Raw genomic sequence first — 14,845 nt, 5'->3', positions numbered from 1 at the left:
GAGAGAGTGGGAGAGGGAGAGAGCACAGAAAGATAAACGAAGAGAGTGCGAGAGAAAGGCAGTTGAGTGAAAAGCAAACCGAGCGTAAATAGAGAGCGAGAGAGGGAGAGAAATAGAGAGAGAATAGCAAGTGGTCTAAGCGGCTTTTTTGTTAACTGTTTCGCTAGGCGGAGAGACGAACCGGGTTTTGGGATTCGGGTTTCGTCTTCGGCCTTACACTTGAACCGGGACTTGCGACTTAGGACGGCGACCGTCTTCAGGTTTTGGCGTTCGACAAGTTTTCACATCCAAACTGAATTAAATTAAAATAACTTAAGAGCTGCATTCAAAGAAAGGCAGCACAAACCGTTCCACCGATCGTTCGTTTGATCGATCGAATGCATCAATATCAATATGTGATTGTCGCTGGGTGTCGTCAAGTTATGGTCACACTGGCCAGTGAGACCCACTGAGCTTCTGCTTTGAGCGACGCGTGCGAATATGCGACGAAGCGCAAAATAAAACAAAACGAACAATTGTATTATGGTGGAAGAAGAAAGGTTGCTCCCAAACAGCTTTTTCTCTAACAGGACTTATTCGATGTACTTTTAAAGAGCTTCAAGGTGTTTGCAATAATGCATTGTCTAATGACTTCTTCATGAAAGTAAATACTAAAAGCCTTCCTCGGCGATTCTTAAATTGTCAACTTTACAAATGGGAATTGTATGCGGCATTCTCTGCGATTCCCAATCGAACTATTTAATCTAAGTGTTATTTTATGATAATAGTTTGTCTATGTTTTCTTAAAGAAAGTAAATACTCAAATTCTCAAATTGTCAATCTCACAAATGCGAATTGTAATTATCGTATTCTCTACGATTCCCAATGGAACTGTTTAATCTAAGTGTTACCCGTTATATTAATTTCTTTTAAATATTTTATAATAAACTTGTTGTCTATGTTATTTTAAGAAAAGTAAATACTCAAAGACTTCCCTAGAGATTCTCAAATTGTCAAGTTTTCCTCTGTGATTCTCAAGCTTTTAACTTTTATATAGCTAGCAATGGAACTATTTAATTCAAGTTAGCCTAAATACGAATACAGTGTGAGCTAAACCAAATTTAATTGATCACCAATCAACATAATATGTTGTTTATGTTTTTTTTTAAGGCAAACAAATACTCGAATGCCTTTTATACGAAATATTTAAATAGTTAGCTATGCTTATGTGATGTGTAATATTTCACTGTTTCATTGCCAATTTCAATTGACTAGTAAGTTTCAAAAGTCCTAATATGTAACTAAAAGGTTTCCTTAGAATCATTAAGTTGTTCTCTTATTATTGAAACATAATGTGAACCATTTCATAAACATGGATTACCAATAAATTATAACTAATTTCTTTGGTTTACGTCTAAACATTGAAATTTAAAAAAATTATTGACTCTCCCATCTACATAAACATGCTTCCGCAATGTTTAATTTGGACAAGCTAAAAATTTATGCTTTGAGCTAATCAAATAACAAAAGCTCTCTCTGCCTTTCTAATAAAAAACTAAAGACATAAAGAACTCTCTTGTCAAACTTAAACATTTAAAGGAAGTAAGGAAAGAAAGAGTAGTAAACAAGTATGCAGGAACTTACCTTGCGATACTCTGCGACGAATCCGGTGATCATCGACTGAATGGCGGCAGCGCGTGTGGCATGTAACGCTAGATGCTTCCCATTGCGCAGATTGAGCTGCAGTGCAGCGGGTCGCGGCAGCGTGACAGCGTTCTGGATCTCGGCGAAGGAAATGGCCTGCACCACAATCAGATAGTCGGCATCGCGACGAGCCAAATAGAGGCCGCTGTGTGAAACACCCATGATGGAGACATCCGGATATAAAGGAGCGCCCTGCACAGCAAAGAGACGTGCGAAGTAGAGCGGCCAATCGCGAGCCATGTCCACCAGATGACGCTTCACCAGGGCGCGCACCTGTTGCCCACGGGCAGCCAAGGTGTCGACGCTGACGCCATGGCCATGCAACATATTGAGGGCGGCGTTTTTCTCCTGCGGCGTTATGCGCAAGCAGGGCGTCACACCAAACACATCGCTCAACACCTGGGCGAAGAGCAGATCCAGGGCGACGGGCGGTCCAATCGGTTCGTGCGGCTGAAAGACTTCTTTGCGCACCCGCAATTTCCATGGCACCCGATTGTAGGTGAGACAGGCTGTCGACCCACCGGAAGCGGCGCCAACTGCTGAGCTAGTGACCGCACTTGCTGCTGCGGCTGCGGATGTGGGTGTTACAGGCGCAGGCGGCACTGGGGCGGGCACCACGACCGGGGACATCGATATGGAGGAGGAGGAGTCAAGGAGCAGCGACTCGGACTCTCTGACGCCCGCTGAGCTAGCGGAGCTCTTTCGCTTTCGTTCGTGCTCATACTTCTGGGCCATGTGTGTGCGGAACGTGGCTGGTTCACGTTCCCGCTCTCGCTCCCGTTCCCGAGTCGACTTCGATCCGGTCGTATCCAGGCTGGCTTGTATGACGCGCGGTGGCGCCGGCTGATATACTTTGTGACTTTCCTTCTCGCGCTCCACCTGACGTAGTTCGTACAAACGATCGCGTTCGCGTTCTCGTTTCTCACGCTCCTTCTCGCTGCCACTTCCTGAGGCCGGACCCTCGACCTCCGCCCGATCCCACACCGACTCCGAATAGTCCTCGCGATCCCGCGATCGACTGCGACTGCGCGAACGCTCGCGTTCGGTCTGCAGCTCCTGTTCCCAGACTGCAACGGAGTGCTGATCCTGATGCTGGTCGTGCAGCGACTGCTGCTGGTGTTGGTAACGGTGCAGCTGTTGCTGTTGCAGCTGCAACTGTTGTTGTTGCTGCTGCTGCTGTTGCTGGTGGTGCAGCAGCAGCTGCGATCCCATCGGCTGACGCACTGCACCGAAGGTATCCCGCTCTTGTCGCTGTATGAATGCCGGCACATGCTCCTTGCGATAGTCCGGCTCGGGTTCCTCCGCTTCCGGAGAATGCTGCAGTTGCAGCGGACTTTGCGGCGCCGGCGGCGGAGCGGGTGGTGCCATGCTTGGCGGTCGAATGGGTGGCGGTGGTGCTGGCACCGATGGCGCTGGCGGTAGCAGTACTCCTGGCCAGGCTGTGGGCGGAGCGGGGGGCGGTGACAGTTTGCCCTCCATGCGCTCGATCTGGGTGCGCACTGTGGCCAGGGACTCGACGGCGGGCGTCGCATTAACGCTGGCAAAGAGTCCGCCTAGCTGTTGCTGCAGCATCAACTTGCGCGTGTCCTCGAGCTTGGCGGGTGCTCGCTGCTCCGACTTGTTGGAGACGGTCGAACGCACCGAGTGTCCCGCAGTGACCTGTTCCAGACGCTGGCGCATTTCTGAGCTGAGTTTGAGCTTGCCAACGCTGCCAGGCGGCGGACGATCGGCGCCAATCTCGAAGCTCTTCTTCGCCAGTTTTGTGCTCGTTGTCATCTGTGTTGTGGTTGTTGTCACCGACCCAGACCCAGTCGATGTCATCAGCTGTTGCTGTTGCTGCAGCTGCACTCCATCCATTCCGGAAGAACCATTCGTCTCCAAGCGCATGCTGCTCCTATGCATCTGCATTACGGGCATACGGTTGCCTAATCCCGCTGGAGGCGTGGGACTCTTACATGACTCTATCTCAAACTCCTCCCACTCGATGGCCGTGGCACTGGCGCCGCCCAGGCTGTGCTGTGCCTGCGGCGTCGTCTTGCGCTGCTGCTGCCGCAGCTTGAAGGCAAAGAAGTCCTCCTCGGTCTGGAACTGTGGCTCGCCCTGCGGTGGTGGCCAGCGCCATTTTCCAATGCGGACTGTCTTGGCACGTCCATAGGGATCCAGGAAGTGTCGCGTCTCCGACGGATCCTTGCCCTCCAGCGGTGGCGGCATTGGCGGTGGTGGAGGTGGCGCCGGCGGCTGCATACCCGATGCTGCCTCGAGCACCATGCTGCTGCTGCGCGTCGTTGTCATCATTGTGGTCGTCTTCATGCGCAGCGGAGACTGCACTGGCGAAGGCGGCGAGTTGCCGCCTCCACCAGCAGCTGGCGGAGATCCGCTCGGGTCTCTGTTGTGGCTATTCGTAATGACATTTCCGTTGGCGTTGCTGTCGCGGTCTCGGCCCGCTTGTGCCTGCTGACTGAGCAGCGTCTGCAGTGCCTGATTCTGGGCGAGCAGCTGCTGCTGTATCTGCAGATTCTGTGCCATGGCCGATTGCAGGAAGGCGCGCTGCACCTGCTGCTGATAGAGCGCAGCGGGAGCTGCGTCTGGTTCACCGCCAGGCAGCTGCATCAGTTGATGCAGCAGCGGATCGGCAGTGGCCGTTGCATTGCTGTGCTCGGTGCTGCCGCCGCCCTTGATGCAGGCCACCAACTGCTCCCGACTGCTGAGCGCGGCGAGCAGATCGTCCTCATCATCATCATCCACATAATCATCAAGGAATTCGTCCAGGTTCTGAGCACCGCTACCGCGAATACTGGCAGCCAAGGAACGTGCATCGGACAACTCGTCGAGGGAACCGTCCAGCACCGGACTAAATAGATCGTCCAGGAACTGATCAACGTCCGAGGCCTGCGAAGGAACTCGCACTCGACGCACATGACTGGCGAGCGAGGGCGCCTCACTGGTGTCGGACATGGCCGAGGAACGTGTGGCATACTCCGACTTGTCCATATTGTACTTGCTCGAGTGGGCCGAGCCATGCGAGGCGGCATGCGATCGTCTGCCCGCATGCTGCGACTTCTGGTAGCGTGGCGCCGACTCCTTGCCCATGGGAGCGAGACGCTCGGCGGAGTGATAGCGCTCATTCAGCCGGCTCTCGGACAAACCCAAGGCGAGTGTGTGCAGGGGCGACTCCTGCGAATCGCTGTCCGGCAGCGGCAATTGCTGGCTGCCCATGTCACCGGCCAGTAGATCGTCCAGGGACTTGGAGCGCGACTTCGACTGCGCCCCAGGCACCAAATGCGGTGTAATGGGTTCCTCGGTGCGCTCGAAGTAGCGTTCGTTAAGGGCCGAACTGCGCGACAGCAGCTCCCGGCTACTGCGACGCTGCGGCGTTGACTGTGATTCCTCCTCCTCCTCTTCGTCATCGCGCTGTTGTTGCTCTCGCTTGCTGGCTGCAGCTCCCCCGCTTCCCCCAGCGGCGGCTGCTGCTCCTGCGGATGTCGGTGGCGCAGGCGGCGGAACTCCGGGACGTTTGACGCCCTCGGGTAGCGTGGTACGTGTGAATTTGGCGCCGGAACGCAGCAGATCACTGCGCGGTGCGGGGAAAGCCGGGCACAACTCCTTCTCGGCAATCAGATCCATGACATAGTCCAGGCCACAGCTGTCCGTCAGCTGCTGGCCATCGTCGAGCACCAACGTCCAGCCGCGACTGGCCACGCCCAGCGTAGACACAGCCAAGGCGGCTGCCTCTTCGCAACTGGTCCACGAATCAATGGCCACAGTTTGGCTGGCCTCGTCGGGCAGCGTCAGGGGCAACGCCATGTCGCAACCGCGAGCCCAGGCACGCCACTCCAGCCAGGCAGGGACGAAGCTACGACAGGCGGCTGCGCCACCTGAGCTACTCTGCTGACGCAGCAACTGGCGCTGCAGCAGTTGGCGAGTGGGCGGAGCAGGCGCCTCGTCGGTGACAAACTTCAGCAGGTACTTGCTAAAGGCGGGGCTCGGCTGGAAGCAGCACAAGCACTGACCGAGCAGCTGCCACAGGCGGGTGGCCAGTGCAGGCTCTGCGCCGTGCAGCTGATTGCAGAGCTGCACCAAGATCTCGTCACGCAACCCGCGTGAGCTGAGCGCCTTGTGCACAATGTAGTCGGCGAGCAGCTTCTCTTTGGCGCCCTCGCCCTCCAGCGCCTTGTCGTTGCTCCAGCGCAGTATCAGCTTAAACACGGCCAAGGCATCCTGAAAGTCTTGATCCCGCGACGCTGCACGCGTCAGCAGCGGTGCCGTTATGGGTTCGCGACGCGGCTGCAGTCGCAGTCCGTTGCAATAGACGCTGCTGAACTTGCCAAAGCTAAACTGACCCAGATCCGGGGGCAGCTGAGCACTGGCCGCCGGAGGTCCGGGCACTGTTCCGAGCACCTTGACCAGATGCCGATCGCTGTGCGGTGGCTGCCAGCCCTGCAGCTTCGAGTAGATGAACGCCAGCTCGGCGGGAATGTCCAGATAGCTCAGCTGACTGCGCTCCAGCACCGCCTGCTTAGCCTCGCGTGCCTCACGCGCCCTTTGAGCTGCCTCACGCGCCTCCTGCCGCCTGCGATGATCGGATCGCAGCTGCTGCACGCGACGACGCGCCTGCTTGCCACGCCACAGCCGTTGCACGGTTAAGGCACCGTGACGCAGGTGCTCGTAGCGCTGTTGCTGACGCTGGCCACGCCAACGTGCCTGTAGCTTGGTGGCAGCCAGCTGGCGACGTGTTAGCTGGCGTCGCACCAACATGCCACGCACGTGGCGCTGAATGTGAACCGCCGCTTGACGCAATCGCTCCGTGCGTCCACTTTCGAGCGCGCGGTGCAGCGCCTCGCGCAGAAAGACGCGTGTGGCGCCCAGCTGGTAATCGGGTCCCTCGACACCAGTGCGTGGCATGGCCTCCAGCAGCATGCGGCAGAGTTCGCGGTACGGTGTGCCGCGAGCCAGGGGCGAGCTCAGCAAATGCCTGTAGCGTTCGACGAAGTGCTGGAAGCGCAGGCGCACCGGGTAGCCACGCTGTCGGATTTGTATGGTGTCGAGCATGCCGAGGTAGCGCAGCTGTTGAAGCACACAGGGCATGTCCATGCGCAGCGGCTGCTTCTCCTGATTGGGTTTGATGCAGCGCACGAACCAGGGATGGCAACGTCCCATCGACTGCAGCAGCTGCTGCAGCGAGTCCGCGAACCTCGCGGCCACCGTCGGTGTGCGTGGCTTCATCGTGACAAAGCGACCGTTGCTGCCCTTGGGCAGTGTTTTGCCAGCGTCCCGCTGGGCGCGCAGTTGCTTCGTCAATTCGCTGACCAGGGGCAAACGACTGGTGGCGAGCAATTCCAGGACATCGCCACGCAGCGCATCGCGATTCTTGTCCAGGAAGCCATCGACACAGTACCAGACTTGGCCGGCGTAATGCGTTACCCCGAACTCCTGAGCTCCGATCCGGGGTCGAGCGTATAGCTCGCTGAGTGCATGGTTGTAGTGGCACTTCTCGAGGAAACTCAGATCGGTGGCACGCGGAAAGTTTGATTCGTCGTCGAGCAGATGGCAAATGCCAACGGGCTTCTTCGCCAGCAGATGGATGACGGGCAGATTGTCGTCCCAGGCGAGCGGCGTCCACTCGAGTCGCTCCCTGGCGTATTCCGCCTGCTCCAGCTTGAAGACGTGTTTGTTGAAATACAACTGCAGATTCTCGTTGGCATAGTTGATGCACAGCTGCTCGAAACTGTTCTCCGCCAGATCCTCGAAGCCAAAGATGTCCAGTATGCTGATGCGATGCGCATCATGGGTTCCGCCCTTCTGTACAATCGAATTGATGCGTGACACCAGCCAGTTGAAGAGACCCGCGTACAGCGCCTTGGCGAACGCATCTCTCGCATCCAGCGCCTGGTCGATGCCCAGCGGCGTGTGCAAACGCTCGGCGCGCGCTTCGGTGGTGCGACTGGTTAGCGCACGATGCATTCCCTCGGCGCTGATGTGCAGCAAGTGGGCAGCCCACTTGATTTCCGCATCGGATCCGATCTCAACGCCCTCCTGTCCATGGCGCAGTTGTCGGCGATGGAAGTACACGTTTCCCAGATGTAGCACAGCGGCAAGGACACGCACGATGCCCTCGCGTTCACCCTCGGTGACGCCCAGCACTTGCATGGCGCTGAGCAACGATGCCCAGTCGACACGACCGCTGGCACAATCGGTGGCGCCTTGATTCAGATAGAAATACTTGTCCGCCTCTAGCAGACCGTACTTGGAGCGCTCGGATTCGCTGAGCCCCCCAAGCATCTCGTAGAAGACATGATAGTTGCGTTCTCCCGGCGCCTGGGTGACAATGCGTGACTTTTCCAACAGATATTGCGTGATCTTGGCACCCACAATGGCGCCGCTCTTGAAGTACACCTCCAGATATTTGCCAAACCGGGAGCTGTTGTCGTTGCGTGCGGTTCGCGCATTTCCAAACGCCTCCAGTAGCGGGGCCGCCTCCAGTATCTGCTCCGTGATGACGGCGGAGGCACTGCCACCTCCTGGCACTACAGCCGCCAGATATTGCATCACCAGCTTGGTGGACTCCGTTTTGCCGGAGCCCGATTCACCCGATATGACCACCACCTGGGGTGATGGCAGCGCAGCGTGGGCCGCAGCTCCAATTGCAAATAGATGTGGAGGCAGTGCGCCCAAGGGACGACCCGCATACTGTTTGGCCACCTCCAAGCCGTAAGCATCCGGGAACATCTTGTAAGGATTGACAGCGATCAATATGCTGCCGGCAAAGGTGTAGATCAGCCCCTTGTCGTAGCGCAGTCGCAGGTTCCACAGCAGCGATGCTTCGTGCAAATCGTCGAGGAGCGTCATGTCCTCCACTCCACTGCTGCCCAGATCCTGGCGTGCCCTAAGGCTGCCCTCACCAGGCTGCAGTGCAAACGTTTGTGCCTGTCGGAAAAAGTAGAGAATTAGTTTCGATTGATTTTTGAAAGATTGGGAAAGACAAGACTCAAAGTTGCGGCAGTCTGGGGAGGACATCTTCTCATAGACCTCGATATTCTTAAGTCCTTCGATGACTGGAAACAGTCAAGGGAGAGAGAACTCATTCCTGAAATAGTTCCCAATATTTTTAAGCTCTATATAACTAAACTGATTCTCGCTATCTCAAAACTCAAGTGGAATTAGTTATATTCGATTGAATTTTGTCCCTACACTTGAAGTGAAGCTCCTTCCCACAGTCCCCGATATCCTCAAGTTATTAAACGACTTTACTAACTCGCGTGACTCACATGACGGGCCATGACATCGCTGCAGAGCGTGGATAATCGCTTGACCACCTGCGGATAGCGGCACTTGAGGCGACGCTGTCGGCGAAGCAGCAGCAGCTGCTGTTGCTGTGGCGACTGAAGGGAGGCGCAGATATCCTCGAGATCCTCGAGACTCGCGGGTCGTTGGCGCCGCAGCACGTGGGGTGAGAGCAGGGCCAACGATGGCGACTGGGCTGGACTGGGCGTGACACTGTTGCCGCGCTGCCATGGCTCCAGGTGGAACCGAACGATGCGCATCTAACGGCACAATCCGGACAGGGAAACAGAAACCGGACAAGAGCGCAACAATAACAAAAACAACAACAACGATTAAACGTTGTTGGCCGCCGTCTCGAATGCAACTGAAAGGAGCTGAGCTTGCGCTCCGAAGCCACCACGAAGACACAGTTACCACAGATTTTCCCCTCCTCAGATTCCTCTTCAGGTTTTTCCTCCACCCCGTTTTAAGCGATCGATTTAAACACGTTTCGTGTTTCTGTTTCTATTTCTATTTCGGCTTCTGCTCGAGTTTGTGCAGCTTCGGATAGGGGAGGGGGGGAGCTAACGGGAATTGGGAGAGAGAAAGACAAGAGCAGAGACGAGCAAAGTGTCATCTTCTCCTGGCCACTTTTGGGTAACGACAATAGAGAGAGCGCAAGAGAACAAGGCACCAAAAACCTGTCGCACATCATTGTCTTTCTGATCTCAATTCAATTAAGAAGTCATCTCTCTCTCTCCCTCTCGCTCCTAGTTGAGAGAGCGCCACTTTCCCCAAGCCAATAAGTAGAACCAGTTCAGTGTCGGATTCTTGTCTTCTTGAGTGCGCTGCCTGCGACACCGCCAAAGATGCAACCGATACGGCAGCTGCAGCATTAACTATCGAGAGTGGATCGAGACTTTATCGAACTCAACTTTCATTTACCATATTTGATCTTCTGAAAAGTGTGTCCATCTTTTCTGGACTTATTGAGGATTTAAACAATTATAAGTGAAACAGTCCGACAACAACTAATTGAGGTTATAAACTGATGCCATGATCTTGTAAAGATCCTTTAACATATTTATGTAGACTTCTAAATAAACTGTTAAGTATGATCTTGAAAGTTTTCTAGCAGCTCAAAGAGTTTGCATATCATATCAAGTTTCATTGCTTATGTAAGCAAACGGTTTGCATGAGCTTTCGAGTGCTGTGGGACAGGGGACATGCGAACTCGATCGAGAAATGCTTCTTCTGGCCAATTGCCAAGAAGTTGTCGGACAACGTCACATCTGAACAGGATACAAATTGTGTGCGCGTGTGTGACGAGTGACGAGGCAAGTTTGGGGATTCGTATTCTTGATTTCTTCAGCAAACAATGGCAACAACAACAACGAGCAACTGCAAATGCAACGGCATAAACGTCTAACTGTTACCAGTTATTAGCCAAAGCCGCTGGCTGTTAAACTTACTGAATGACTGACTGACTAATGTTGTTGTTTTCTCTGCTGCTGCTTGTGTTGCTGTTGCAATGACAGGCTTAATTGCAAAGGAAAAAGGAAACGGAGCCAACAGTCGCTGCCGGCATTGTGCAATTACGATACCCGGAGCTGTAGACGGAGCTCAGAAACAGCTTCACGCATAGGTACAAAACATTTCCGTTGCACACCACAACACTGATTACCTAACGGGAAGATACCCTGCAGACTCCACTCGATGTCAAAGGTAATTTAAGACTTAAGAATTTAAAGTTGAAGCGCTAAAGTTTTGTCGAGTCAAAGTATATTCTAATAGAAGGGATATTCATTTGCTTTGAAAAGGAGGAAACATTTTCCCTAACTCAAATTTGTAACACCCCTCTAACCTTTAAAAAGGAGGAAACATTTTCCTTAACCAGCTGTAGACTGAATTTCGACAATGAGACAAATGATTCATCTCTAATTTTAGTGCCTAAAAGTATAATTTATTTTCTATTACTCAAAGGGAGAAATTGAAGTTGAACTATCAGACCAAAAGTCAAACTATATTTCCGTTGCACTCTACAAGAGATATTCATTTGCTGTTGGCTGAAATTTCGGCTATAAAAAAAGACTCCTACATTTTCATAGGTAAACAAATAGAAACATTTTATGGCCTTACTTTCGGTTCTAATTTGAGTGCCTAAAAGTATAATTTATTTTCTATTACTTCGGGAGAAATTGAAGTTGAGCTATCAGATCGTCGGAGATCAGAAATATTTGCGTTATCTATTAGCCCGGTGAATGCCTTTCTATTGTTTCACTTGTGCGTTGACTGTCAATAAGAGAGACAACAGGTTATTCACTCCACTTCAAGTGGCGATAGTTTTTAGTGCTGCTTTTAGTATACCCAATTATGGGGATTTTATGGGCACAGGGTATATAGTTTATAGTAAGTATAAGTACACATAAGTGAGAAGCGACAAATGGCACGCCGTGAATTCCAAGTGCCAAAAACAACGCAATTCGTGTTTTGCTTGACGACGACAAGTGAAAATAGTGAAAAGCATTCATGAAATATTTGCTGACGCGCAGCTGAGCAGCCGCAGCCCTTGGCCAACAAAATGTGTGAAATTTATGCACAGTGACAGTGACAGTGACTGTCAGCAGTTGGTGGACACGGACACGGACACTTACCTTGCCCTTGATCATTGCCTGGACGACAATCACTTGAGCAGCGCGATGCACCTCCTGGATCTCGCCGGGAATGGGATGACCCACCCCGGGATCGAACCACACGAGATCCCCTTCGGCCCAGTCCATGATCCCTGAAGCTCCGCTCTCTCTCTCCGCACTAGATCTGCACCTCGTTCAGTCCTTTCACCCTGCAACAATTATGTGCAAATCTCTCAGTTGTCTCGGATGATGATCTTGATGACGATTGTTTTCCAATCTCGTCTCGTCTCGTCTCTCTTCTCTTCTCTCTGCAGAGTCCAAAAGGGGATTGTGGGGAGACGTCCAAAGCTTCAGGCTGCTGGCTGATGCATTGCTGCAAATACAAATGGCATTTGAATTTGATTAGTTTCAGATTGGAATTCAGATTCAGCTACGATTTGACAGTAGCTCGCAACATTTCACAGCCACCGCAAAAAAAAAAAAAAAAATATCACAAAAACAGCAAAATTCAACAATAACAAACTCGCAAAAAAAAAAACCGAAAACAAACCAAATAAAAACATCACACCACAGAAAAAATTCACGTAATTATTTCAGTTGTATACATCAAATGCCACTGCCTCTGGCATATTAAACTCCAGAGTAAGTAACAACAAGCTGCGCTCTGCACTCTACACTTGATCGACGAGGAGATGCCCATTAATGTTGTTAATGCGATTGTTAGAAACAGAGTTAAGATCGGAATAGAAGTAATTTGTTTTGTAATTAAACTTTCTTAAATTTCGATAAAATGGAATAAGTTATATATTGGGAAGAAAAGTTGTGTGTATCAATCCTTAGCTTAACTTTAGTTTAACTTCAAAAATGCACCTTTATATGTTAGTATTTTTTTGGTATATTATATGGTATAAATATACCGAGTTATTTTTAAACTGCTTTTGTGTTTTATGGTATATTTTAAGTGTAGTACTATAACAATATATCAAATACAACCTGCGGTATATATTAGTATTTTTCGGTATATTAATTCGGTATATTTTCGGAATGATTTGTCTGACAATCAGGTTTATTTTGTGGTCTATGGTATATATTTGTAATGTAGTGCTATATTAATTTACCAAATATAGCCTTCGGTATATTTCAGCATTTTTCGGTATATTACTTTGAAAAATTTTTAGTATATGGTTTTATTGAAAACACCCTCGACTGCAGCTTTCGTACTTGATCAGTTTGATAAATATTTATAGAAAGTTTAGTTGGCAATTTATGCAATTGCAAAACGAATTCATAAAACATAATCACTTCACGCTCTTTTCATTTGGATCACAACTCTGGCATACCCTAACGTAACTGCAAGTACAGGGCATCGGAATGCTTATCAGAGACCTCGCTCAGTCAGTCAGTCAGTTGGTTGGTTGCTCGCTTTGGCTTTTGCCATTCACAAGTGATTGTCAACGCTGTGTCTGACTACTGTCATTGTCACTCCTCGCTGTTGGGGAGGGGTGAATGGCGAATGGCGAAAGAGGGGGGAAAGGAGTGTGAGAGGAGAGGGGATGCAACAGCAACGAGGGCCATTTGCTGCTCAATGAAATTCAATGAAAGTAACTTTTTTTGTTCATCGTTTTTCTTTCACGCTTATTATTTTCATTATGATTTCATATTTGTGTTTACATTTCCCTTCAACCTACCCCCTTTATCTCTTTTTTTTTTAAATGCAATGAAATGCAAGGGCGAATATCATAAATTACTCATACAATGGGATGACAGCAGCAATTGTTTAACAACTGCCAAATGTCAGCAGTAAAAGAAAAAAAAAAAGCAATTTACAAGTTGCAATCACTCACTCAAGATTCAGTCGAGAGAGAGAATATTTTCCCATGATGCTTTCTCAATAAAAAAAAAAACAACAATTACAACTGTAAAGCTTTTTCACTTTTGACTTTTGGGATTATCAATTGATTCATAATTATTAAAATAGAGAGTCCAGAACTTTCGACAACAAGCTCTTGGCGAATTTCGATATAAGAATTCGCTTTCACCTTCAGTTCAAATTAGATTTTTGTTCATCTGCGTTGGATTCCCAAGCAGGGCAAAGTTATAACTACAATTTGGCCCAGATACAAATTTATCAAACAAAAAAAAAGCGGCAAATACTAATGAAAAATCGGCAAAAAGAATGGATGATTAAAATTGAATTAATGAATCGCCAAAAAGGGAATTCAGCTTCGTTAAGAAATTGTCCAAGAATTTCATAAAAATAAATAAAGAAATGAATATGTTAAATATGAAATGCGGACGCCCAAAAGTCGAGACCAAAAACAAATGCTGATGTCAAGAATACTAAATAGCCATGGCCAAAACCCAAAAGACTCGACTCATACTTTGGCAATGTTGTGGTCGATGTTGTTGTTGTTTTTGTTGCTGGTGCTGATTACCTTTTGGTGAGACAAACTTTCACCTGTTTAGCGGCAAAAGCCTTTAACATAAATATTTATGCCCAAAACAACAACAACAACTACAACAGCAACAAACACTGTTGCTGCTTTTGTTGTTATTTGTAATTTTAAAGCAATGCGCGCGCACTCGCATTTGATGCTCGAACTGAATTTGGATTTAGAGTTTGGTTAGAGCTTAGCTTTGTCTGCGGATTTGGCCAACAAATTGTGTGCTAAATGGCCAGACAAGTGTCTGCGAATTGACAAAGTCAATAGAGAGCGCGAAAGGGGGAAAGAAAAAGAGAGCAGCGAGCATTCAACCAACTTGTTTGGCGAGGCGATTTGGCTAACAAGATACGAAATACGAAATATGCTCGAAACTGGCAGCTGTCAGTCATTCATTTATTGATCCATTCAGTCAGTCAGTCAGTCAGTCATTCACTCACTCAGTCAGTCACTCAGTCAGCCGGTCATTTATTCCACGCGTACACCTGGCTCTCTCTCTATCTCTCTCTCTTGCCTCCCTTTCGTTCGCCCTCCTTCTCTCTCTTTCTCTCTGTCTCTCTCTCTACAACAAATCTCAACTCGACTCGAGTCGAGTTCGACCGCATTCCAATGCTAAGACGTCGCTGCCCGCTGTTACTTGCTTTGCTGCTTTGCTGCTTTGCTGCCTTGCCTGCAGTCAATATCTATGTCGATGTCTATGTTGTCCCAACAGCAACAACAACAACCACTACAACAACAATAACAACAACATTGGCAGCAACAACACTTCGGCCATTTAATGGAAGTTCTCATGTGTAATCAATGATTGCGAAACACTCGCGACTGCTT

General features: G+C 50.0%; 1 protein-coding gene across 2 annotated transcripts in view; it reads right to left on the bottom strand.

The window, feature by feature from the left end:
- The window catches only part of LOC117566733 (unconventional myosin-XV), a 37,166-nt gene that overhangs the window by 11,762 nt on the left and 10,559 nt on the right, over nt 1-14,845 (bottom strand). For both annotated transcript variants that reach the window (XM_034246279.2, XM_052008678.1), the window contains exons 2-3: nt 11,598-11,949; nt 1,624-8,607 (exon numbers count right to left, since the gene is read on the bottom strand). In XM_034246279.2, the coding sequence (XP_034102170.2) occupies nt 1,624-8,607; nt 11,598-11,723 (7,110 nt within the window). In that variant the 5' untranslated portion in view covers nt 11,724-11,949. The remainder of the gene's footprint in view (nt 1-1,623; nt 8,608-11,597; nt 11,950-14,845) is intronic.

The sequence above is a fragment of the Drosophila albomicans genome, chromosome X (assembly GCF_009650485.2).
Source record: "Drosophila albomicans strain 15112-1751.03 chromosome X, ASM965048v2, whole genome shotgun sequence".
NCBI classification, from domain to species: Eukaryota; Metazoa; Arthropoda; class Insecta; order Diptera; family Drosophilidae; genus Drosophila; species Drosophila albomicans.
Note: the sequence above shows the minus strand (reverse complement) of the source record. Positions and strands in the feature narration are given on the sequence as shown.